The sequence below is a fragment of the Alexandromys fortis genome, unplaced genomic scaffold, assembly GCF_014885135.2.
Source record: "Alexandromys fortis isolate MF-2015 unplaced genomic scaffold, M_Fortis_MF-2015_v1.1 scaffold_51, whole genome shotgun sequence".
NCBI lineage: Eukaryota > Metazoa > Chordata > Mammalia > Rodentia > Cricetidae > Alexandromys > Alexandromys fortis.
In genome coordinates, this window is record NW_026067925.1 from 2,924,517 (window position 1) to 2,950,540 (window position 26,024).

The 26,024-nt window shown below is 38.1% G+C and overlaps 1 protein-coding gene across 2 annotated transcripts in view; it reads left to right on the forward strand.

Annotated features, from left to right (window-relative positions):
• The window catches only part of Fmn2 (formin 2), a 265,685-nt gene that overhangs the window by 166,495 nt on the left and 73,166 nt on the right, over positions 1–26,024 (forward strand). The window contains exon 14 of one of the 2 annotated variants that reach the window (XM_050142986.1): positions 6,265–6,357. The exons of the other annotated variant lie outside the window; for it this stretch is intronic. Within the exon in view, the coding sequence (XP_049998943.1) occupies positions 6,265–6,357 (93 nt within the window). The remainder of the gene's footprint in view (positions 1–6,264; positions 6,358–26,024) is intronic. 2 annotated transcript variants of the gene reach the window in all.

Below are 26,024 nucleotides of genomic sequence, written 5' to 3' on the forward strand. Positions count from 1 at the left end.
TCTGTGTGTGTGTGTGTCTGTCTGTCTGTCTCTCCACGTGCATGTGCGCGCTCACACACATACATACACACACACACACACACACACTCACAGTCTAGGTTGTCCATTGTCCGTATATAGATACCATTATTGCTCGTAATGTGGAGCATGGACTTCAGTGTTTATGAGATTTAGAGACTAGCCCTCAGTTTCCCAATTGTATGTTGGTTCCCACATGAATAATCTTGTGTAGCAGTGTCAACTGTAGGGCACAATAACTAGCTCATGCTTATATTCCCCTTAGTGGACACTGCACTGTGTGCTTAGCATGGTTTTCTTTATTTCCAAAGCTCTGTACATGAGGCACCATTACTTTCTCCATTTTATAAGATGCTGAGTCACAGAGGGCATATACCTAGTCAGTTTTAGACCATAGCAAGTGAAAGAGCTGATGTGCAGATCCCCTGTCCCGGGCCAGGTAAGTTAGATTCTTTTCTGACTGCTGATGTCTCTCTCTGGCAATAAGAGATAACAACGACGATAAATTAAACTTGCACAGCCCTTCTGTGTTCTGGGCCAGCTCTGAGTACTTTACTTTAATTTACTTATTTAATCCTCTATAGAGCTGAAAAATGCCTTGCCCTTCATCACTTGGATCCACACACTCAAGTACCCAGTGTGCATCCATTGTCATATTGTTAGGAGTGAATACTTGGCAGGAAGTGCGTTGATTGAATGTCTTTATTGTTTCACAGTATGTCTACAGTCAGGAGGCAGAAAACAAATAAGAAATCAAGCCAGGCTATAAAACCTCAATTCTTCCCCCAAGACAATGTGCCTTACCCTCTCTGAGGATAAAGGGGGGGGGGTGGAGGAGATGAGAGGAGGGGAGAGTATGTAAAATAAAAAAAGAGAGTTTGTTTTCTTTTTTTAAATAACAATAAAAATAAACACCTCAATTCTTACCTCTACTTTCTCCAGAAAAGCTCTACTTCCCTCCCTGAAGCTCCATAATTTCCCAAAACAGCAACCATCATCTAAGGACAATGCTCAAACACATGAACCCAACGGTCACATTTCACATTTAAACATAAATATATATATATGTGTGTGTGTGTGTGTATACATGTATATATATATATATGTGTGTGTGTGTATACATATATATACTTATATGTGTGTAAAACCTGTCAGAAAATCAGAAAAATAAATGATAAATGACATCTTGCCTTTCTACACCCTTCAAATTCAAATTTTCCTTCTTCCCTCTGAGAGTCACTTGGCTTGTATGTCTGTCCCTATGATGACTCCAAGCTTTAGACCTCACTGGCATCCTTTCCTGTCTACTTTATTCCTACACACATAATAGTCGCTGTGAGGATTTTTATGTCTTTAACCTTGGAGATCATTTGCAAAATGACTTGGATGTAACTCTCACAGGTATGTTCCAAAGAGCCTACCCAGTACATTCTAAAATCTGTTTCTTCAGGGACAATCACTTACTTATATACTTACATACTAACTCTGATAATTTCAACTCTTAAATATTTATTAAATGTATGCCTTCCTGTCTCTGTTTATGATATATAATATATTGATAAATATAATTATAATTATATAATATACAATATATTTATATATAATTTATAATTAATATAGATAAAATATATTATTTTTTGTTCTTGTTCTTGGAAAAAGGAAGTAGTGTGCATCTCACTGCTTATAGGTCTCTGGAGGTGGAATTTGCTTTCACTCTCTCTCTTACCCATAATGATATACAGATGAGCCTCATCTGTGGGAAAGGGGACAATTTTCTTCTGGAAGGTTAGGGTTTCTAGGACTTTTCTTCTAATCGACATGTTTGTTCTCTTTTATGTTCACTGTTGATAATAATGTACCTTTCTCAAAGTTCACACAAAAACTGGACTTTTAGGCTATGATTAACATTGATTGAGCTTGGAGACTTGAGTATATTAGGGCTGGAATATGCCAACTCCCTAAAACAGCAACCACACTTCTCCTGATTTAGGCCTGCATGTGAAATTGTTATGTTGCAGTCTATTTTATAATGGAATAGCTGAAGTTTTTATTTCTCCTTCCCTCTGGCTGTATTTTCCTTTGTTGAGAAACCTAATGCATACTTCCCAATATCAATCCTTTAACATCACACAAAATCTCTTTGGCTCAGCAAAGTCTTTAAATTAAACAAAAGTTAACACGATTGGAATGATTCAGTTATGCCAACGGCCTACTGACTAATGTTTTTTAATATTTGGATTTGACTGTAATTAAGTTTTCCAAGAACTCTATCTTTGTTCTGATTTTAATAATGTTTCTAAATGACCCTTCATGTTTATATTGCAGTGTTTTGTGTTCTTAAAAAGAATTGCAGTCACATACCAATTTTCAAAATGATAAGTACTAGCCAGAATGGTATGTTGTAAAATATGGTATAACAGCTAAGAATAGAATAGGAGACAACGATTTAAAGAAATATTCTAATGCCTTATGTGTTTGCTGCCTTAAAATCATTCTTTTCTGTGTTGAGTGTTAGAATATGTATGAGGACTGTACATGAACAGAGTTTTTTAAACTCTAAGCCACACCATGGTGGGTTGTACCAGCAGTTCCTTCCATCTTGACAAAATATCAAAAAATATTAGAATATATTTTATCTCACAAGGTTGAGCATTGAGAGCTAGAATCTGGGCTTTGATGTCCTTTGTGGTTTTATGCCATCTTCCACTGCAGTATGTCCGTATTACAGAAATCCATAATCACGGTGTAGCTGATAACACTTCCTTTTGTGTGAGTTTCTGGTTCTTCTGTACCTCAAGCACTGTGTACGCAGGTGAGTAGGATACTCTTGGCCTGAGGGAATAGGAATTATGTTCAGAGATGATGATGCACAGCCAAATCAATGTGAGGCACTGTTAGAGGTACCTGCCATCCTTTTCAGGCTGCCTGACAGGCGTCTCAGCTTAGCTCTTCAGGTTCAACTCTTAGGACTCAGATAGCTTAAGGCTGTGGTTTTCAACCTGAGGGGTGTGACTCATTTGAGATATCCTGTATATTATTTACATCATTATTTATAACAGTCACAGAATTAATTATGAAGTAGCAAGAAAATAATTTTATGGTTGGGTGTCACCACAATATGAGGAATTATATTAAAGGGTTGCATATTAAGAAGGTTGAGAACCACTGACCTAATTTTAATATCTGGTAGTTAAACTAGCCTTGAATATTCATTTATTTCATCTAAGTCCTTCCTTTTATCCCGTGTCATGAATATGTTCTATAGAGAAGGGACATGGAAGTAGAGGGAAAGATTGGGCTGCTTGCTTCAGAGTGACAATGGATCCCCCAAACTCGATATGTTTAGGTAAGAACAAGTACCAACAACTGATCATAAGGGCCAAGAATATGGTAGGGGGATATGGAATATGCAGACTGAATAACTAGGACATTTTACAGATTAGCAAGAAGTCAACTTTGATCAGAAGGTAGATATTAATGATCTACACATGTGGATTAATTATAATTAATAATCCACACATGTGCATTCAAGCGATATAGCACAGTAGGTAAAGAATTGTTGGCAGAAGTAGAAAATACAGCTTCCCTTGGAGACTAGAATTCCATTGCCCATTAAAGACCTAGGCTGCCACATTGCAGATTGTTTTTTAATTGCAAAAGTTTTTTCTGAACACTTGCAATATTTAAAAGCAACATTCAGCCATATTCCACCAAGTTTTGATTATATAGAGAGATCTGTTTAATATCTAGATGTAATCCTGATGGCTATCACAGTTTCACACTGGCAGAGGTGTGAGTGGACCACACTAGGAACTCCAAGACTCTGGCCAAACATTATTCATGTGTTTCCTAGATCTCAAATTGTGCTTCATTCTCATTGTGTACAGGGAATTAATTCTATTCTGACTTAAGGTAAAAACTACATTAAACAGAGAAAACATAATTTTGTTTACCTTAGACTAACACTATAGTCCATAAGAGTATGGTGAGATTACTTGCAAAATTAAATGAAAAAAATTTACAAAAATCTAAAGACAAAGTATTACAATGTTTTATTTTCTTGTGTGTGCACAGTCTATGTGTGTGTATGAGATGAGTGTGTGTATGTTTGCATATGTGAATGGAGGTTCACACATGTCTTGGTATACTTGTAGAGGTCAGAGAGTACCTTGGGGTTTGGCTAGAAGCAGGTCCTTCTTGTTATTAGCTGTCATGACCTATAAGGCTGGTCAGCTTACATCTGAACTTTGTGGGTTTACTGCTCTCTGTTTCCCACCTCAATGTAGGAATACCATGGTCATTGCAATCGCCCTATGCTGTATGAAGGTTTTGACTCAGGTCATCCTGCTTGTGTGGATGCTTTACATGCTGAGCCATCTCCCTAACCCCCAATTTTTATTTTCTTATTTGTTAAATGTTCTATTCTGTCAAACCTGCTGAGTGGAAACATTTGAAGACTTTGCCACAGTCAGCCCATGATCTGGTCAAGACTATAATGGGGATACCCACTGAAACAGTTTACCTGAGTTAATGGGAACTCACTAACTCTAGCTGAACAGGGAAAGACCCAGCATAGGACCAAACTAGATCTTCAGAATGTGGGTGACAGTTGTATGACTAGGGAGGACTGTGGAGCTACTGGCAGTGGCACCAGGATTTATCCCTATTGCTTGTACTGGCTTTTTGGAAACCCATTCTCTTTGGATAGATACCTTGCTCAACCTAGATATAGTAAGGAAGGCCTTGGATCTTCCTCAAAGCAATATGCCTTATCATCTCTGAGGAGTGGATGAGGGTGAGGTGGGGGTAAGACAGAAGGAATGGGAGCAGGAGAGGGAGTGGGAACAGGGGTTAGTATGTAAAATGAAAAAAAGATAATTTGTTTTCTTCTTTTTTTTTTTTTTTTCGAGACAGGGTTTCTTTGTAGCTTTGGTGCCGGTCCCGGAACTAGCTCTTGTAGACCAGGCTGGCCTCGAACTCACAGAGATCCGCCTGCCTCTGCCTCCCGAGTGCTGGGATTAAAGGCGTGCACCACCACTTCTTGGCTGTTTTCTTCTTTTAAAAAAATAAAATAAAATAAATCAGATTTAAAAAAAATAAAAATGTTTCTGTCTTTGTGGGCTGTCATCAATGATACAATCCAAGGCAGATGGCTGCAGTCTCTCTTCATTATCTGACCCATTCATTCCCTTCACCAAGTAGGTTCTGAGTAGTCCTGACAGTGAAGCACCCACACATAACACACACACACACACACACACACACACACACACACACACACACTCACACTGCTAATTGACTTCACTGAAGGGAAACATGGTTTTATAGGAACAACCTCAGTTTAAGAGAGTAATGGCACATCTTCCAGAGGCCAGCATTGATCTGGACAGTATTTATATTCAAGGGTATAGTTTTCAGTTTCAGATCCCTTACTGAGTTAGAGCCCTCCTTCCCACAGTGACAGGCATGGCTTCAGAGAATTGCGTAGAAATGATTCTCAGTTCCAGCTGCAACTGTCCTGAGGGATTTATGATGCCGTAGAATGGAAAGAGAGGACAAACATCAGTGTCTGCTCGGACTCACTTATGAGTCTGCTCTTTCTTCCGGGTGCCATATTTAAACCCTAACTGCCTCGGCTGGCCTTGTCGTATCCTCTCTCTTCTTGCCTTCCTTTAAAGATTTGATTAAATTATCAGCAAAAAGTACTTGATGCTGGCAAGTAAGTGCATTGTAATACTGGCTGCCCTGCTAAGGTCACCTCCTCTTTGTGTTATGTTTCAGAAATTTTGACTGTAATTAGAGATAAACTTGCAGTAGAAGTCTGTTGATAGTTATGATAGTAGAAATGCTTAGCTACTGCTGTCCTGGGCTCCACTGCAACAGCTCACAGCTCTTAGAAGATTTTGGCCCCAGAACTGCACTAGGATATAGACTCTTGGGTCCTTACCATTTTGCACATGAAGGAACTGAGGTCCTAAGGTCCAAAACACTAGTTCAGCAGATCATTTAAGAAGTGGTAGTTCTGGGTGCATACATTCTTGGCAATGTCGTGTTGGTGACTCATTGAAGGGGTATATAGTATATATCCATGAAGATAGCTCCAGTGTGGATACACAACACACGTCAGTAAAAGTGGTAGAAGGGTTTTCCAACACTGGCTCTTATGTTTTCGGGGAAAAATTATAAATATAATGTTCTCTCTGACAACGTGGTGCTCTACAAATGGTCTTGCTTTCTTCCTTTCAGCCTGTGAGGTGGAAGCGGGGAAAGTGTACCAGGTCTCCTCGGAAGAGCACATGCAGCCGTTCAAGGAGAATATGGAGCAGTTCATCAGTCAAGGTAAACTGCAGTGATGTGTCTGCCCGCCTTAGTCGATGTGTAGGGATCTGGTTCAATGAATGTTTAAACACGACAATCTTGGCATTGTTGAGAAAGCAACAACTCCCCAAATATCCAAACAAACAAGACTTGGGTTAATCATCTCACAGGCGTAAGAGGCTAGTATTTGCTAACTATGCTGGTCTTCGTTGTTACTGGAGGGTGTTCTGTGAACAACACACTCTTGGTTTAAATAGTCTGTTTTATGAAGACATTATAACTTTGTGCTTTTATGTTAAAGATTAGACATTTTGTGAAGTGTTTTTCTTTCTTCGTAATTGTTCTCTGCTGATGTCTTCAGTGATGCAGAATGAACTGAGGCCCTTGCAGACATGTTAGACAAATGCTCTACTACTGAGCGACATCACCAACATTTAACTCTGCATATGACCTCAGTTCAATCTGGTATTTATTTTCTTTGTCAAAACATTGTACCCAAAGAACAAAGTCTATTGGTGTCTTTTAAATCTTCAGGATACCATCTGCTATTTTTGTGGGGTGAATTAATACCTCTAGATAATTGATAAGTTTTTTTCCCAGAGAGCTTTTTAACTATAAATATTATCTCAATAATACTTCCTACATTCTGGAGACATAAGCAGGATGGAAAAATTCAAAAGATACTAAATAAACTTGTTTCTTTTTTTTTTTAATTTGGTCACACTGTTTGAAGTCATTGAAACTTACAATTATATCAAAGCATTTACTATTCAAAACATTTCAGGCCTGGAATGCAACATCTCTTCTGAAGATCAGATTTATATCATACCATTCTCTGGGAAGGATTTTGCTCCTTAAGGAATTCTCCTAGAGGCAAACGTGGTATGAGAAAGAGGCCAAATAACACTTGGAAGCCTGGGTCTGTTCTCTCTGTACTTGACTGTGGCTTTCATAGTTTGGTCAATGGTGATGACTTCTAAGGAATGAGTCATGACACCTTTTAATCGACATAAGCACAGACTCCATTAGATGGAAAAATACTACCTTTAACATAACCAGGCAGAATGAGAAAACTGTTGAGAATCTTGAATCAAAGTGATTATCATTCTCAGAGTCAACTCTATATAAACGTAGGCAGAAATCTTCATTCCGAATGTGTTCCTCTACCAAAAATCATAGCCTTGTGGTTAGATATTAGAGAACCCTGGTATCTCATTCCCTTAGAGAACCCTGGTATCTCATTCCCTTAGCGATGAAAAGACTGAGTCCTGGTTTTTCCACCTGGTAGAATTTCAAGATCAAGAATGTGTCACTTAAAAAGATGATGCCTGACTGTAGAAGATTATATAGGTAAAAGTGTCTAGCAGTCTTTTGTGGCTTAGTAAGAAGTAGGAAGTTCTTGGATTTTTTTCTTTTCTTTTTTTTTTTTTTTTTGTTTTTTTGTTTTTCAAGACAGGGTTTCTCAGTGTGGCCCTGACTATCTTGGAACTCACTCTGTAGACTAGGTTGGCCTCAAACTCCGGAGATCCACCATCCTCTGCCTCCCAAGTGTTGAGATTAAAAGCATGCACCACCACTGCCCAAGAAGTAAGACTTCTTATTTCTAGAACTTATCTAAAACAAAGGCACACCTTTTGACAGATTTCATATGTAAAATGTTGGCAAGAGCACACATTGTACATGATTTCTTACACATAGTATAAATTTGTTATAAATTATGCCTGATTTATTGTATATAATGTTATCACATTATAGATGATTTATTATATAATATTGTTAATTTCTATTTAATAGGCAGAAATTGAATTTTTATGACTGACCTTCCTTAGTCATTAAAAAACATGAATAAAAAAAACAAGCTACTGAAAATTTAGGAATTGGGTTCCCAAAACACAAAAGAACACCATAAATAGTTTTCTTTGGTAATCATCTATGACTCAAGGCATAGACAAAGCCTACAGGATTTGTTTAGTAGTTTACACATGGAGAAGTCAGGATTTCCTAGTCAGGCTAAGTGAATATCTCTACACTTTAATGACAATTCAAGAGCATCTTTTAACTTGTTTCTTATGAGTTGAAGTTATTAGAAGTCATACACTTCTAGGTTAAATAAAAGCCTTTTTATAATGATAATAAAATATTTAGACTTTGGCAGGCATCACCTTCTGTCATTAGGTTAAACAGGTTAAACCTTTTTTTAGTTTTCTTTGTGGTATTTTATATTGTCTTTTTTTACTTATCCCTGACCCTGTTCAAATGTTATAGGATTATCTGTTCATTATAAAAATGAAGGGATCAGAGGATATTGTTTAGTGGTTGAGCACATGCTAAATATATTTGAGCCTCTGAGTTCAATCCCTACCACAAAATTTCAATGTGTCCGGCACATCCAGCTATTTATTGTGGTAGTGAACGTGAAAGGTGTGGTCTAAGTGGGTCCTACATCACACGGTCAAGAAGGCAAATGATGGGATAGACAGCAGTGGAGATGCCTGGGAAAATGCACTTTGATCAAATGTGTGAAAAGTATAAAAAAGAATGGTCATCTTTATTCATTCAGTCTCTTGAGCCTGTATTTAGTGACTCATAGCAAGAATGATGGATGCCAAAGTATTTCTCTTAAGATAATTTTTATAAGGCAGAATTTGAAGGCTCTTGATATTTTCTAGGTACTAAGGGCAAATTTTAAAATAAAACTTATCGCTAACTATAGAGAATGCTACCTTGATAGCATCTGTCAAATCTTGGCTTGTAATTGGGTTTTTATCAATAATAGCAAAGCTTTGTCATTCCAGCCCATGCCCAGGTGAGCCACAGGAGAATTTTCATATTTTATATATTCAGAGTCTATTTAAATGTGCCTAACTCTTTATTGTAAAAATCTCTTGAACAGTTCAAAAGACAGACCGTGTCTAATGCTGGCCAAACGTTTTATTACATTAGCTCCAGAGTCTAAGAGAAACATCTCTTATCCTTATAATCCAGCTATTGTGTGGTCTGTGGATCACATTTTAATGGTCTTTGTGGATTTCATCTCATCCCAAAACCCACCGATTCATCCAAATTTTTCCCTCTCTGCCTTCCTACTCCTACTCAAGCCAAGATTTCATGGTCTCCATTTCAACATCTCTTTTCTTGGAAATGTCTCTCACGTCTACTTTGCAGTGGGCAGCTGGAGAGGACTGGTCTCTGCTGCTTTGAGGCATTCATAGTTTGCGAAGGTGCCAGCTCCTCTGGGAACATTGAATGGAGATTCCCTCTAATCTTATTCTGACCTCTGCCCAACACTGCTTGTTTCTTCCTCAAACCTATAAGTGCCACTGAGAGCAGCTTCACTTGGCTTCTCCCTACACTCCTAGAGAATGGCCCCAGCCAGTTACTTGTCTTTCTCACCAGCCCAAAGATCAACAGTCTTCCTCAAGACCATTTTGTTTTGTTATTATTTTATTATTTAAGGAATGATGGTAGATGGGAGAATTGAAGACAAAGAAGGGGAAGTGCAAAATGGGAGGAGCAGGACTCAGGAGCAAATCAAGAGTCATATCATGTGGAAGGGAGCAGTAGATAAATGGCCGAGAAAGCTTCAAGGATCCAACTTTCTGAGTCCACATATCTCTAAATGAGATACTTAGACTATATGCTGATATCCCTTTAGCAACATAGAAAAACTTAACTGGAGGCAGATCGGTCTTTGAAGAAAGAGGCTACCTATACTATGTCTGGTGTAGGAGGTCCCCTTCTTACAACATATGTCATAGTACATGATCAGAGAAATGCGGAACCGTGTACTGAAGAAGTGATGGTGTTGGAGACAGAATAGTCTTTCCTGGTTCTCATAAGAGAGAAGCACATGGACATAGATGATAGATATATCACAAGAGGTGTTCCAGTTTTTTTCCATTTGTTAGATTTGAAATATTGGGATTTTATCTAGTGTCTGATGTCAAAAGTCTACACTCTGAAATGATCCAAAAATCTGACTTCCTTGAGCAACGGTATCATGCATTGGAATGTTTGGGCTTGCACATCTTTGGGGATGGGTTGTCCATGGGGGTGTGAGCACCACGTGTATGTAAGTAAACCAGTGTGCATGCTCAATGAGCAGATGGGTATGGGTTGGCCTCAGAATAGAGCTCTGCAGTTGAAAAGTATGCTCAAGAGCAAGGAGATCCTTGAGTAGTTGTGCTCACCTAAGACAAGAGCAAAACAGATTCATGAGTGGTACTCTAAGAGAATGGTGTTCTTAGAGGAAGGGCAGCTCCCATAGCTGTTAGTCTTCAGATAGGATAGAAAAATAACAGTCTCTTGTAATTAAAGCCTAGTTGGGAAGAATACCAAGATGTGAATGATTCCTTGTCCATGTGCAATTGTATTGAATGGCATCTAGACTGTAAATATGAAGTTTTACCAAAGTCACTGGATGGATTCTATTTTGTGGATTCATAGGAGCAGAAATCAAATTTGCAAGCTTTCACATTTAAGACAAGTGAGAAAGTAACAATTTGAAATAGTGTTGTGGGGCAGACATAATGATACACGTTAATTGTTTGACTCAACTTTTTAAATGAAGTTAGAATAATTTAGGTTATCTAAATTTTATGTCGTCTATAATGACTTTCCTTTGGGCACATGTGACTGGGAAAGTTAATTCTTAATATCTATATATCTGACCAAGATTATTTGTTAGTTTTTTAAAATTTCTTTTGTGAAATATATTTTGGTTATGGCATAAAAATGTAAGATAATCAAGTTTGCTGGAAAATCTTAAAACTTTTTATAATTTCCTCAGAACTCAACACTCTTCTTCTTCTCACCACCCCACCCTCTTGATTTGGGGATCTAAGATATACTTTACACAAACTGTCCACAAAATAATTGTAATATTGCCCAACTATGGTGGACCTCAGATGTATTATATTGCCTGTATGTATATATATTATCTGCATGTGTTGCGACCTTTGGGAATCAAATCAGAGCTTGGTTTCCATTGTTGGCCTTCACTGTTTTTTTATTCATATTTTGATTCATGTGTACTTTAAATTTTAATAAAAAAGAGTGTAGGGTTCTACCCACGCTAGTAATAGAAGTAAAGTCTCTACTGTCCTTTCATAAAGAAAAAATAGCAAATGGGATTTTTCACAAGCTGTCTGTATCTCCTGGTGTTTTACAGACACTTCTGTCCTTAACCAAAGCATAGCAAATTGAAGCTGAACAATTCCTGTGAGTTGAATCAAGATGAAAACGCATAAATCTGTAATCACATGCTTATAATTAGAAGGGTGTTGAAACCACAAGTCTTAAATATACAATCCCTGGTATTGGTAATATTATACATGAGAATGAAGAGATGCTGAAAGCAGGGTTATTAACTGTGCCAGGTCCTGGGCAGTCCACCAGCTCTGAGGCTTTTCTGTCAGAAATGGTACTGTCTAGCTTAGAAGCAGGGTTCCATGGTCAGAAAGAGGGCAGCGGGTTACTTTTATTCCTTTCTTACTTTTAAGCATAAGATGGGAATTCTTTTCAGTAACAAAAAAGAAATGGATGACCATGTGAAGAAGAAGCATAATATCTTTTAATCTATTTGTTTTAATTAGTATGACAATAAATAACCATAATGGAATTTTTAAATACCATTTATTTTAGCTTATTTTATATTAAAACTTTATTTTAGTAATTGAAGTCTTAGTAAGCATGCTGGTCTCCAGTTTATAATACTGAAATGAAAATTCAGAGGGCCTCATTATTATTACTTCAGATTTTTGTTGTTTATTTTTTATTTTTTGTTTTGTTTTGGGTTTTGGTTTTTTTTTTAGACAATGTCTCACTCTAGCGTAGGCTGCCCCAAAGCTTATGATATAGTCCAAGTTGATCCTGACTTCTCCTGCTTCAACCTCCTGACTACTGGGAGTACAGATCTGAGCCACCATGCTGGGTTCAAAACGCTTGCTGATGATTGAAATTACACAATAATTAGCAGGTGGAAATGGTGGAGCCAAGCCCTGGCAGAGAATGAAGCTATTTTATTTTAATTTAAAACTTGTAATAATAATAAAGGAATCTAGAGAAATGGTAGAGAAAGCTGCTGGACCGTGTTGGCACAGGATGGTTACACTCAGGAACTCACCATTAACAGAGCTAAAAGGGGCATGCTTTGCTGTGTGTGAGAGTACACACAGACAGACAAAGCCATTTGCCTGTAGTGATATTTGTTTATGTTTTAACAAATAAAGCTTGCCTGAAGATCAGAGTACAGAGCTAAGGCTCTCGAGGCCAGGGAGTGGTAGCACACACCTTTAATCCCTGGATTTGGGAGACAGAGGCAGAGGGATTTCTGTTGGTTCAAGGCCATCCTGGGCTACACAGGATTGAATCTGTCTAAAAGACAAACAGAGCTCACACAAAAGTGATCCATCCCAGCACTTGGGATCCCATGCTTTTCATCCCTGCACTTGGGAGGTGGATACAGGGGTGATATGGCTGGGCAGAGAGAGGAATATATGGTGGAAAGAGAGTTCAATGCAGTCTGCGATTTGGTAGGGAGAGTTGCAGTCTGAAGTTTGGAGTAAACAGATGGAGTCTGGAGATGCAGTCTGAGGACAGAATCTCCCCTTTAGTCTGAGCATTAGTAGAGGTAAAAGAACTCTCCAGTGGCTGGCCCCTCTGCTTCTCTGATCTTCAGCATTAACCCCTATATCTGACTCTGGGTGTTTATTATTAAGACCAACTAGAATACGTGCTACATTTCCCATACTATATTGATACGTAATAATTCTATTTTAGATTTCCATGTGCCTTTCTGATAATGACATAACAGAAGCACAAATTGGAGGCAACTCCTGTGGAAACCATAGCTCATCTCTCCACATCTCTCTGAGGGGTTCTATTTCCACCAGCCACAATCACTCCTCCTGCAGCTGTGAATGAGAATTAATCAGAGTCTAGGAGGGCTGAGAGGGAATTCTTCCCATCCGAGGGCCTCTCACAAGTACCTCCTACCTTTTCCTATTGAGGTGTTCCAGCCAGCACATCACAGTACACATCTCTCACATCTGTACAGTTCCCAAGCTGTACCCTCAGCATCTAATACATAACAAGCAGCCAATAAAGACCTCGTTCCCAGGTTGAGGAATGGCTGTATTTCCAATGCCAGCTCCTGAGTTTGGCCTTATTCATGTGCCTTAGGATTGTGTGGATTGTATGTCTACCTAAGTGATTTTCCAAGAGGGGAATCTTTTCCTATGCTTTGTTTCACGGTAAATGAGTGTTGGAGCTACTTAAGTAAGAATGCATCCACTGTAAAACTCAGATATCTCCTGGAATTCAAATCTATTACCATTCCCTGTTCAAAATCATACATACATTATACTTAACTTTTCAAATTTTTCCCAACACTTGGTTCTTAGCTTCATTTCTTAAATCCTAATCTGTCCTGTAAAATGATGTTCTAGTCATTTCAAGTTTGAGTTGTCCTGGTTTTGTGTTTAATATATTTATAGCTGCTGTCTCCTGGATGATATGGCTTTCTAAATATTTTAACTGTTTTTCTATTGATATGTCTTTCATTTTACTACCATGCTATTGGAGAATCTTCGTATAATTAGGGTATAAAACCTAATCAGTTACATTGTTGAAAATACACATTGAAGTTTGTCTTGTCAAATTTCTGTTCTTGACTAGTAAATCAAATTGTTGGATTCTCCGTTGGGACATGTACTTACCGGTTCCTTGATAATATATAATTTTTCCCTAAAAAATATACTTGCTGGGGGCTGGGGAAGTAGCTTGTTAGGTAAAGTACTTGCTGGTCATCATGAGAAGTTGAGTTTGAAACTCAAGGACTAACACAAAAATCAGAGTGTGAGTGTGCAATGCCAATACTGGGAGCTAGTAGAGACAGGAAGATCCCTGGAGCTCATTGGCCTTTTAGGTTAGCCAGTCTGCAAACCCTAGGCTAAGTGAAGATTTTGAAGTAGTCACCAGACATCTGCCTGAAGTATCATGAATGCCTATAGAGGCAAATGTACCTACACACACACACACACACACACACACACAGAGAGAGAGAGAGAGAGAGAGAGAGAGAGAGAGAGAGAGAGAGAGAGAGAGAGAAGAGACTTACTACACATTTGGACATAGGCTCTTATTTTGATGGTTTTGCTTTCATGTTCAATCTGTCAATTTATATAAATTTATTTTCGGCTGTGGTCTGCGATACAAATCTGATTTTGTGTCTTATGATGTTAGTTGTTTAGTACAACATGAGGTACATGCCATCTCTTCTCTATTAATATACAGTTTTCTCTCTGCCAAGCAGGCTGTTCCCATGGCTTTCTCAACACTATCAGGTTTATTGCCATCTTTTTTTTTCTTCTCAATTCAAAGCTTTTTGCTGCCTTATTTACTGGAGTCTCCAAGAAATTGTGGAACAAGGAGAGGCTTAGCATGTATATCCATCTTAGTAATTTAGCTTTCCATAAAACTTAAGAGTTGCAATCTCAAGTTCCTTATTAGGATCTGGACACAGTTGCATAAATTTCTATAGATTATTCTAGGTAGAACTGACATCCCTATGGTATCTATGCTTTCATCCTGTGAACACAGACCAGAGCCCATTTGTTTAGGACTCTGAGCAGAGTCCTCTAAACGGCCTTACCATCTTGTTAAGAGCTTTTCTTTTTGGAAGATATATTCCTATTGACCTTATTTGGGGCTGTATTTTATGAATTATATTTATGGTCTTTGAATGTACATAGTATTCAAAAACTAATGTGTTGCTGCCGTTTATTATAGACTACAACTTACTAAACTTTCTTAGTCATGTACCGAGTGGGGATTTTTTTAATTAAATAGTATTTTTTTGTTCATTTTGCATACCAATCAGTTTCCCTTCCCTCCTCTCCTCCTATTTCCTGCCCTTTCCCTCTTACCTTTTTCCCATCCACTCCTTCTTTATCTCCATTCAGAAAGGGGCAGGCCTCCCATGGTTGCACAAAGCATGGCACATCAAGTTGAGGCAGGACCAAGCTCCACTCCTTCTATCAAGGCAGGGCCAGGTAATCCAGCATGGGGAACAGGTGACCAAAAACCAACTAGGCATTAGGGAGAGATCCTGCTTCGACTGTTTTCTATCTAAGAGACCAAATTACACAATTGTCACAGAAATGCAGAGGGCCTAGGTGGGTCCCATGTAGGCTCCCTAACTGTTGGTCCAGCATCTGTGAGATCTTGTGAACTTGTCTTTGTGGGTTTCCCCATCATGATCCCCCTGACTGGTAAAATCCCTCCTCCCTTCCTTCCACAAGACGATCAGAGTTCATCACAGTGCTTGTCTGTGGATCGCTGCCTCTGCTTCCATCAGTTACTGATTAGAGTATCTCTAATGGCAAATAGAAAAGTCAGCAATCTTCTTACAGTTGATGGCCCATTCAGGAACTCTCTCTACCATTGCTAGCAGTTTTAGGCGGGGTAATCTTTGTGGGTTCCTGTGGTTTTCACTGGTCCAGGTTTCTCCTTAACTCCCAAATGTTCCCTCCATCAAGACCTCTCTTTTATTACTCTCCCTCTTCATCCTGCCTCCAAGCCACCACCGGCACCTAGCCTTCCAAGCCTGCTTCATCTAGTTCCCATTCCTCCATCCCCCCTCCCCCAATGCTGCCCCAGGGTATCTTTTCTACTTCCCTTTCCCAGGAAAATCCAGGCATCCCTCTTTGGGCTCTCCTTGTTATCTAGCCTCTCTGAGGCTATTTATTATGGGTTGATTATCCTATCCTTTATTCCTAATAACCACCTATGAGTGAGTACATATTATGTTTTTATCATGTTTGTCTTTCTGGGTCCGGGTTACCTCACTCAGAATGATTTTATTTTCTAATGTCATTTGCCTGTAAGTTTCATTAGGTCACTTTATTTTCTTTTCCTTTTTTTTTCTTTTCTTTCTTTCTTTCCTTTTTTTTTTTTTTTACAGCTGAGTAGTACTTCATTGTGTAAATGTACCACATTTTCCTTACCCATTCTTCCATTGAGAGGCATCTAGGTTGTCTCTAGTTTCTAGCTGTTATAAATAATGCTGCTATGAACATAGTTGAACAAGTGTCCTTTTGATATGATTGTGTATCCACAATTCGTGTCCAAAATTCATATAGCTGAGTCTTGTGATAGATTGATAGCAGAAGGATGGATCCCATTTTTGTATTCATTCTGTTAGCTGATGTCTTTATAGAGGCAAATTGAGTTCATTCCTGTTAAGAGATATAAATGACCAGTGATTGTTAGTTCCTATTCTCTCTCTCTCTCTCTCTCTCTCTCTCTCTCTCTCTCTCGCTCTCGCTCTCGCTCTCGCTCTCGCTCTCGCTCTCGCTCTCGCTCTTTGGTTTTGTTGGTTGCGCTGGTAGTGTGTGTGTTTCCCTCCCTTGGGATTTTCTGATGTGGGGTTATCTATTGCCTGTGTTTTCGTGAATGAAGCTAACTCCCTTGCGTTGGAGTTTCCCTTCTAGTACTTTCTCTAGGACTGGATTTGTGGATAGGTATTGTTTACATCTGGTTTTTGGTGATTGAAAGCTTTGTTTGGTATAATTGTCTGGGCTAGCATCCATGGTCTCTTAGTGTCTGCAAAATGCCTGTCCAGGACCTTCTGGCTTTCATGGCTCCATTGAGAAGTTGGGTGTAATTCTGATAGGTCTGCTTTTGTATGTTACTCGACCTTTTTCCTTTGCACTCTTAGTATTCTTTATTCTGTATGTTTGGTGTTTTGATTATTATGCAGTGAGGGCCTTTTTGTTCTTTGATCCAGCCTATTTGGTATTCTGTAAGCTTCTTAAATCTTTCCTTAGGTTGGGAAAGATTTTGTCTATAATTTTGTTGAATATATTTTCTTTGTTTTTGAGCTTGAATTTTCCTTCTTCTATCCCTGTTACTCATAAGTTCTTTTCATGGTGTTACAAATTTCCTGGATGTTTTCTGTTAAAAATTTGTTGGATTTAACATTTTCTTTGACTGATGAATCTATTTCCTCTATCATATCTTCAACATCTGAGACTCTCTCTTCCATCTTTTGTATTCTGCTGTTTATGCTTGTATCTATAGTTCCTGTTTGTTTACCCAAATTTTCCATTTTCAGAATTCCCTCACTTTGTGTTTTCTTTGTCGGCTCTATTTCATTTTTCAAGTCTTGAACTGTTTCCTTCACCCATTTGATCATTTTTTTTTCTGAACTTTCCTTAAGGGATTTATTGATATCTTCTAATTTTTGTTTGTCTTTTCCTTGATTTCTATAAGAGAATTTCTCATTTCTTCTTTAATGACCTCTATCATCTGCATAAAGTTATTTTAAAGGTTTTTTTCTTCTGCTTCATCTACATTGGGATACTCAGATGTTGCTATTGTAGAAGGACTAGTTTCTGGTGATGCCTTATTCGTCTTGATGTTGTTGAATATATTCTTATGCTGCCAGCTACATGTCTGCAATCACTTCACCAACTGAGTCGTCCTCCTGTTCCCTTGTGTCTTTACCTTTTAAAGTGTGACTTTGGTATTTTAACACAATTTTTTCATTGTATTTTGCTATATTATATATTCTAATATATTTGCAGTGGAACAATTATCATAGTCCAGCAAACTGATATATCTGTTATTTCATAGTTACCTTTTTATGTATTTATGGCATACAAATCTAAAGTTCACTCTTCTAGCAGGTTTCCAATGTATCATGTGATAATTGCTTATACTCCTCATGGGATTGGTTAGTTATCTGCTCTTAGTCATTCTTTGTAACTACAGCTTTGGACCATTTGACTTGCATCTCCCTATATACTACTTGCCCTTTCTGGTCTTCTGTTTCAGTATATTTGAGGGCTTGAGGGTATTTGGCTTTGCTTTTTTTAGATTCCACATGTTCGTGACATCATACAATATTTTTCTTTCTGTTAACACAATTCTTTAACCAAGTCTGATGTTGCTATTTTTACTTCTCTTTAAGCACTACAGATCTGCGGCCTCTTGCTGTTAATCTGACTTATTTATATGTCACTCTTTTGCCCAGTTTTAGCCTTAGTCTACACTATTTTGTGACTCCTAAAATAGAGAATTATCATTGTTTTAAGTATTTGGTTTTGAGTTTCAGTTTAACAGTCCTGTTTTCTTTGCTGACCATTTCTTCATCTTACACCTACCTTCTGGGATTTTTTTTCTCCTGTCAAATGTCTGACCTTTACAAACCACTTTGCATTGAACTCAGGAGTGTAGATTGTTCTTATCTGTGTAAAAATTTATTCATATCACATTTGCTTTTTGAGACATAGAAGTGCTAATCATAAAACATTGGCCCGAAGGGTAATAATTCCTTTTAGTGGTCTGGATGCCCAGATTCATCTGTTCCCTGATGCATTGACAGCGACTTGGGTTCAGTTTTAGTCTCTGTTTTCAGTCTGAATTTGCTCTAGGGCCTTGCTCATGTTTTCTCTTTTCTTTATATTTGTTTTGGATAATCATCAGGAGGCTCTACCAAACAAGATTTATTTTAAAATAAATTCTTTCCTTACACGTTAATACAGCACTTTGTGTGCTAGAGCCCAGTGCACTGCAAAGGTTCAACCATGTGTTACATGAGAGGATTCCCTTCCATTCACAGCTACTAGGGAGTGAGCATATTTCCTCAAGGTCTAACCCATGGGGTAGTCCTTTGCAGTTTCTACCTTTAAGCTACCTCCAGACACATTGGAGGATTTGAGGCCTGTTCAGAATTTTTTTGCTGTTTGTTCATGCAAGGAAAACCTCTAAGTGTCAATGATAGCCTTGGGGATGCTGCCTTACACTCTTTGAATTTCTCCTCTTTGTTTCAATGGCCTGAGAGAATTTTCCTTATTTTCTGTCAAGTTTATTCATGTATTGGCTTTTATTTTATTTCAGTTTATGTGTGTAGGGGTGTGCATATGTGCATACACACATACATTTACATGTAAAATCCTTTATATCTTGTATATAACAAGTCCATAATACTGTTGAAAATAAAGGTCTACCTTGTTTTTGTGAATACTGGAGCATATTTACAATATTTTGTGTCAGTGTGTCCTTCCAAATGATTTTATTTCATTGTCAAGATGTTGCTAAACTTATTTGCTAGTTTCTGTACTTACTAGTGTTTAACCCCACTATATAACTGTACATATTTCTCCACATGTATACTTAGTTGTGCATAGTGCATGTATCAGTATAACCATACACTACCTCATCCCATTCATTTCCCTGTTGGTTACAAACCCCTGAATCCACTCCACTCTAGTCGTAAGGCATCAACTTTCCCAGCCCCAATAATCTCTTACCTTTAAGTCACCAGCCATATAATCTGGGTCTTTTCCTTGTCACCAGATACTGACTGACATTATGTTACTGCATGAGCACGAACAACCTTCATCTAATCTACAGTCTTCTGCAAAAGGTTAGGGTGTCTCACAGTCATTATTACTGAAGTGTGTGAATGTCCAGTGTAATGCATCTAAACTATATGCTTAGAATGTTGCTCAAGTGTCCTCCATGTGATGTAATTAATACATAAATAATTGAATGTTTTTATGATTAAGTTTACATAAGGCTAAGTCTACCATGAATTTCTGAACAAAATGCCTTGCTCTTATAGCAGAAAGCTAAACACTCTAAAACTTTTTACTGTTTTCTTTTTTTATTTTTTTAATTTTTATTTATTTATTAAAGATTTCTGACTCTTCCCCGCCACCGCCTCCCATTTCCCTCCCCCTCCCCCAATCAAGTCCGCCCTCCCTCGTCAGCCCAAAGAGCAATCAAGTTTCCCTGCCCTGTGGGAAGTCCAAGGACCACCCACCTCCATCCAGGTCTAGTAAGGTGAGCATCCAAACTGCCTAGGCTCCCACAAAGCCAGTTTGTGCAGTAGGATCAAAAACCCATTGCCAATGTTCTTGAGTTCTCAGTAGTCCTCATTGTCCACTATGTTCATTTATTTCATTTTATGTCTATGTATATACACTACATACATGCAAGAGATTGAAATGTTAGAAGATCTGCAGTGGGTCCCCTAAAATTGGAGTTATAGGCAGTTGTGAGCCATCATATAGATGCTGGGAACTGAACGCAAGCCTTCTGTAAAAACAGTTAAGTGCTCTTAATTCTTAACTGCTGAGCCATCTCTCCCACCTTAACTATCTCACTTTCTTTACCTTCTTCTTCCCACCTGACTCTTCTGCATCATGGCCAAAGTTTCTCAACTGATGAAATGCCCTGAACCAGCTGTTCCTAGCCTTTCAATTAATTTTACCCCCACAAAAGCTAACCTTCCAAGGTTGTGTGAAGAGTCTCCATTCATTGTTAGCATTGTGCTGATCTTTATGCTTCCTTTTAAAACTCTTCAGATTGTGTCATCAATCTATCAACCATCCATCTTTCCCTTCAGTTTTATCTCGTGTTCTTTTCCTTTTGGATATAACAGTTTTTGCTTCATGTAATTTGAAGCTTTGATTCTGGGTAGATCCATAATTAGAATTTGTTTATCTTGCTGTTGAATTACCTCTTCATTATAGCACTTGACTTTTTTCCCTAACAAAATTTCTCTTTCTAAAGTCTAAGTCATCTAATTTTAATTCAGCCATGTCGGCTTCATTGTGATTAGTGTTTGCACAATGTCATTTTTATCCTTTGACTTTCAAGCTAATCTAAGTTCATGTCTCTATTTTTAAGTGGGATTTCCACTAGATAGCATGGAGCTGAAAGTTTTCAGTCTAACAACCCTGCTCTGCCTTTCAGTTGGAGTGTTTGGACCATTAGTTTGATTAAAAATATGATTGGTTTTAATTTATCATCTTTACATCTGTCTACATTTATCCTGTATGATGTTTTATTCCTTCCTTTTATGGATTGGGTTTTTGTAGTATTCTATATTTCCGCTATCAGCTAATATACTATACATCGTTGTTTTGTATTTTCATGATTGCTGTCATGTTCTGTCCTATTTAATTCATCACTATCTTCAGACAGAGCCACACCAATCTTCACTGGTACAAAAACCTTATACGACAGTCTTACATTTCTCCTGAATTCTTGCTATTTTCATTTATTTTAGTCCTAGATATATTATCACAAAATAATATTTTATTCCTAATTTTTTGTCAGTTATTTAGAGAAGGCATGCTTTATATTCATGCTCATAAATAGCACGTCCCAGTTCTTTTTATTTGCTTATATAGATCTAATGTTTCATTTCCTTTAACACTTCCCAGTGTGTACATTTCCAAGTGCAAAATTGTTCTAGCATCTGAATTCTTGTAAAATTTTGTTTAGATTCTATTTTTGAGCAGTTGTGCTGGGCAGCTTTCTATCAGTGTGACAAAAGACCTGCGGTGACCCACTTAAACAGAGGGTTAGTTTATTTTGATTAATGGCTTCTGAGGTTTCATTTCAAGGTCATGTTGGCCCTGTTCTTTGGGAATGTTTGGCAGAAGAAGCTGCTGTGCCTCCTTCATTTGAGAGGTAAAAGGAAAAGAAGAGGAAAATGAGGAGGAAAGATTTTTGTTCCAATATTTGATACCTCCTTCATGACCAAAGGCCAGTGACCCCATCTTCCTCCCGTAGCCCACCTCCCAAAAGTGCTACTGTCTGTCAGTAGCAAGACAGATTGAGAACCAAGCCTTTAAGAAATACTTAGAAAGTCATAATTACTTTGTGTGTGTGTGTATGTGTGTGTGTGTGAGAGAGAGAGATTCTACACCCACTTTAATAAATGATTCTTCTCTGCTTTCCATTTTCTATTGTTGCTGTGACCTATGATCACAAATCTGACAGTTTAACAGAATTTTCAGATACACAAAATAGGATGGTGGTATTTTCAGGACTGTATTTTTGCTGGAGACTATAAAATACAATCCTTTTTTTCTCTTATGCAAATTCTAATAATAGTTGGCTTTGTTTTGGGCATATCATTGAAATATGATGTGTGATTCAGTCTGGTGCCCTTTTCAGGCCTTTTTTTCAGCTTGCTTAGGCAAATTAAGAGTCAACACCACTGGGCTCTCCTAATGAGGTCTTACCTGCTGGAGGCTCTCCTAACTACTCTATACCTGTTTTCTGATGGGCTCTTCCCACTTTGACCTTGAAGGATCTTAGTGGAATCCTTAGTGGGTCTTTGCTTGGATTTGTGGTATTTCCCTGTAGGCATGTGTCACTTAATACTGTTAAAACTCAGAGACACCTTGAAGATGATTTCTTTCTCTGTTTTTATGAGTGGTTTATTTCCTCTCTGGACCTTTACTCCTGAATTTCAGCCACATCACCTTCCATTTCTTAAATTCTCCCATGATAATTAGCTTCTGTGAGCTGCCCCTTCCAGGACCAGTAGTCTGGAAATTGACTTTTTTAAAAAAAGCAATGTAGAGAGATGGAGGGTTGAGGAGCTCCCAACCCTATGTTCCCAGTGCTCCCTATGCTCCTGGAAGTACAGGACTCCTTTAAAAGTTCATTTCCCTTCTTTAGACTGAGCACAAATCTCTGTTCTTCACCCTGCTCTTGTGCTATCACACAGCAGTCCATATTCCCTGACAAGGCCTTTTTGCCAACTATTCCATATCTTGCTTCCCAGCTTCTCTCCTTAGGCCTTCCTTCTTAACACCTTGAGTGTTTGCTTCAGAACCTTGCGTTTCTTACCTTTTTCTGTATACTCTCTCCAGTCTCTATGTGTTAGTATGCCTGGGACTTGCTCCTCATTCTGATCCAAACTCAGATGCCTTTGTTTCCTGCTCATTGGCCTGTATCTCAGAAGACAAATGAGAGTCTCATTGGGCTGTGCTCATGAGATATTTGACAGGGTTACAACTTTGGATTCGATTGCCACGAATTTGAACCCTGCCTTGTCATGTCTTATTTTTTTCTAATATTTGATGTGACATTTTCACCCTTAATTCAAGACTGTAAACTGTAATACAGTTCCTTTCTTATCGGGGTTTATTATTGTGGATTATTACATATAAAATTAGCCAGGTAATATACATGTGGCCTGTAATACTCCAGCATAGATATTATTGTCCCTTATGTGGCCATAATTTCTTTCCCCATTGATCATTTTCTTGATATAAAAGACTACACAAATATACCACTTGAGCCCCAACAAATGATCCCCCAACATACAATAGATGCTCAGATATTTGTTGAAATATTGGAATGTTCATTTATATGGCTTTGATTTCTAGAATTGAAATGCCCTCATCTTCAAACATTGTTTTGGCAAGTAATATTAGGAAGAAAAGAAAACACATTGAAGGAGATTTTATGGTTTTCAGATTTTTATTTCCAGCTGTTTTATATTTCCAAGTTTCAGATTCAGCAGTCAGTGGATATTGCTTTTAATATTGAAATCTCAGTCTTAAGATACATATGTTTGCAGTTTTATCATATGGCTTATCGTGATTTGGGTTCCACCTGAAGGGTACTAATTTGGAGTCAGCCTGGTATCAGTGCATATTCGTGACTGCTCTGGTAGAAGAGCTATTTCTCAGCAAAGGAAGAGAAAAGAGTAATCCTTAGTGTGTCTTCATTTTTAGATAACATTAGTGGAAGTTGACCAGAGATCTCCAAAGTCCATAGATGGAGTAACATATAGCTTCCAGGTAAAATTTGTTTTAAAAATAGATGATACTGAGAATTATTCTAGTTGGAAATAGATAACTCTTAACAGCAATATCGACAGAGTGTTCCACATGTGTATGCATTGAATGTTTTCACAAATCTTTTCCACTTTGAGTTTTTTGATTAATATTTGGAAAGGAATCTTATCTCAAAGGAGCATTCAAATGAATATATATATATATATATATATATATATATATATATCAGACGAGGTGATAGCAGTGCATGGCTTTATTAGTTTAGGTTTTGCTAAAATGCTACATATATCAAAATTTTTAAGTACATACAGTTTTCAATTGTATGTTTTTTGAGTTTTTAATAACAAACTTTAATATATTATGTTTGTGTGTGTGTATATATATTTATACATATATACATATGGACAAAATGGTGCATTTTTTACATGCAAAGTTGAAATGCCCTCACTACTAACAGGTAACTATGAATATTATAAAGGCCAGGTTTAATGCAGTATTTCCCAGATACGGGCTTTCCTCCTCCCGAGTTATTCTATAGCGATTGTTTTATTGTCCTAAAAGCTTTAGCAGCATTGGAGCAGAGAAGGCAGTGAAGCGAGGCTTGGCTTTTTTCTGCTGTCGGAGCAAAAATACTCAGAATCATCCTGTCGGACATGTCTACCCTTCCAAAATTGACTTGACTTTTAGTACATTGTCAAAAGGAGGAGTGTCTTAAAAGTCACAAAACTAAAAGCAATATATTTGCGGTTAAATGACAACCTCGGATGACTCAGAGGAAAGGCAGCCCATCTGTCTAAAGGAATAAGCCATACTGGCTGCACTTAAAAGCAACCCAAATGCACATTTATAGCTAATTATAAACAAAAACTAGTTAACACTTTAAATAAAAGGAAAAATAGCACAAAGATTTAGAGCCTAGACAAGTAGATGAAAGGGCCCTGAGTTGTCCTCCATCTGATATTACTCAGAGGCAACTCTGTCTCCAATTACCTGGGAATATGTGGTATTCCCTCATGAAAGCTGGGGATCACAGAGGGCGTCCGCTCAGTGCCTCTGCTTACTCAGTCGTTTGGAACAAGGTCAGCAGAAATATCTCCCAGTGCCGAAGAGTCTGGAGCCAGACAGAGACTAGAGACGCCAATCAGTGGGTCAGATGACTAACTTAGTAGGGCAGCAACCACCAGGAATAATTTGTGGGGCCAGAAGTTCAGGGTAAGACGCCTCAGTGCTGCCTGAGAAGACATCATCAGGACTGCTGGCTTTAACTACTCGCGTGCTCCGTGGTTCAGAACCATTCCACCATTTCTTTGGTGGAATCAGACTAAGAGGCTAGATAATCTTACACCGTAATACTAAAATAAATGAGCACGAATTAAAGGAAATGGTGAAAGCTGCCTCCTAAGAAGTTTAGTGGTATTATTGTTTTGTTTTGTTTGTTTGTTGTGGTCCCAACTGTGGGCTTTCTCTGCCACTAATTACAGATCTTTACCCAGTGAATTTAAAGGCTAAGGAGTAACAGCCGTGATGTTAGGTTTAATACTATCGAACCCTTCCCCTCTGAGGATCAGCAGTTGACTGACCAACTTTCCTACCATAATTTCTCCATATAGGTTTAGGTCTATCAAAATAATACTTGCTGGGGCTGGAGAGATGGCTCAGTGGTTAAGAGCATTGCCTGCTCTTCCAAAGGTCCTGAGTTCAAGTCCCAGCAACCCACATGGTGGCTCACAACCATCTGTAGTGAGGTCTGGTGCCCTCTTCTGGCCTGCAGACATAACACACAGACAGACTATTGTATACATAATAAATAAATAAATAAATAAATAAATAAATAAATAAATAAATAAATAAATAAATATTTAAAAAAATAATACTTGCTGATATTCACTGGAGATTACCTAATGCAAACTATTTTCTTCTTTGCTGTTGTTCTTATTCAATCAGTCTGCTTCTTCCTCCCAGGTCAGTAGAGAATTCACTGATTTCTTTCACTCTTTTGCTTTTCACTCTATATCCAAGCCTGTATTACATATGCATCTTCCCCAGACATTTTCTTGCTGGTGGCTCTCAAGC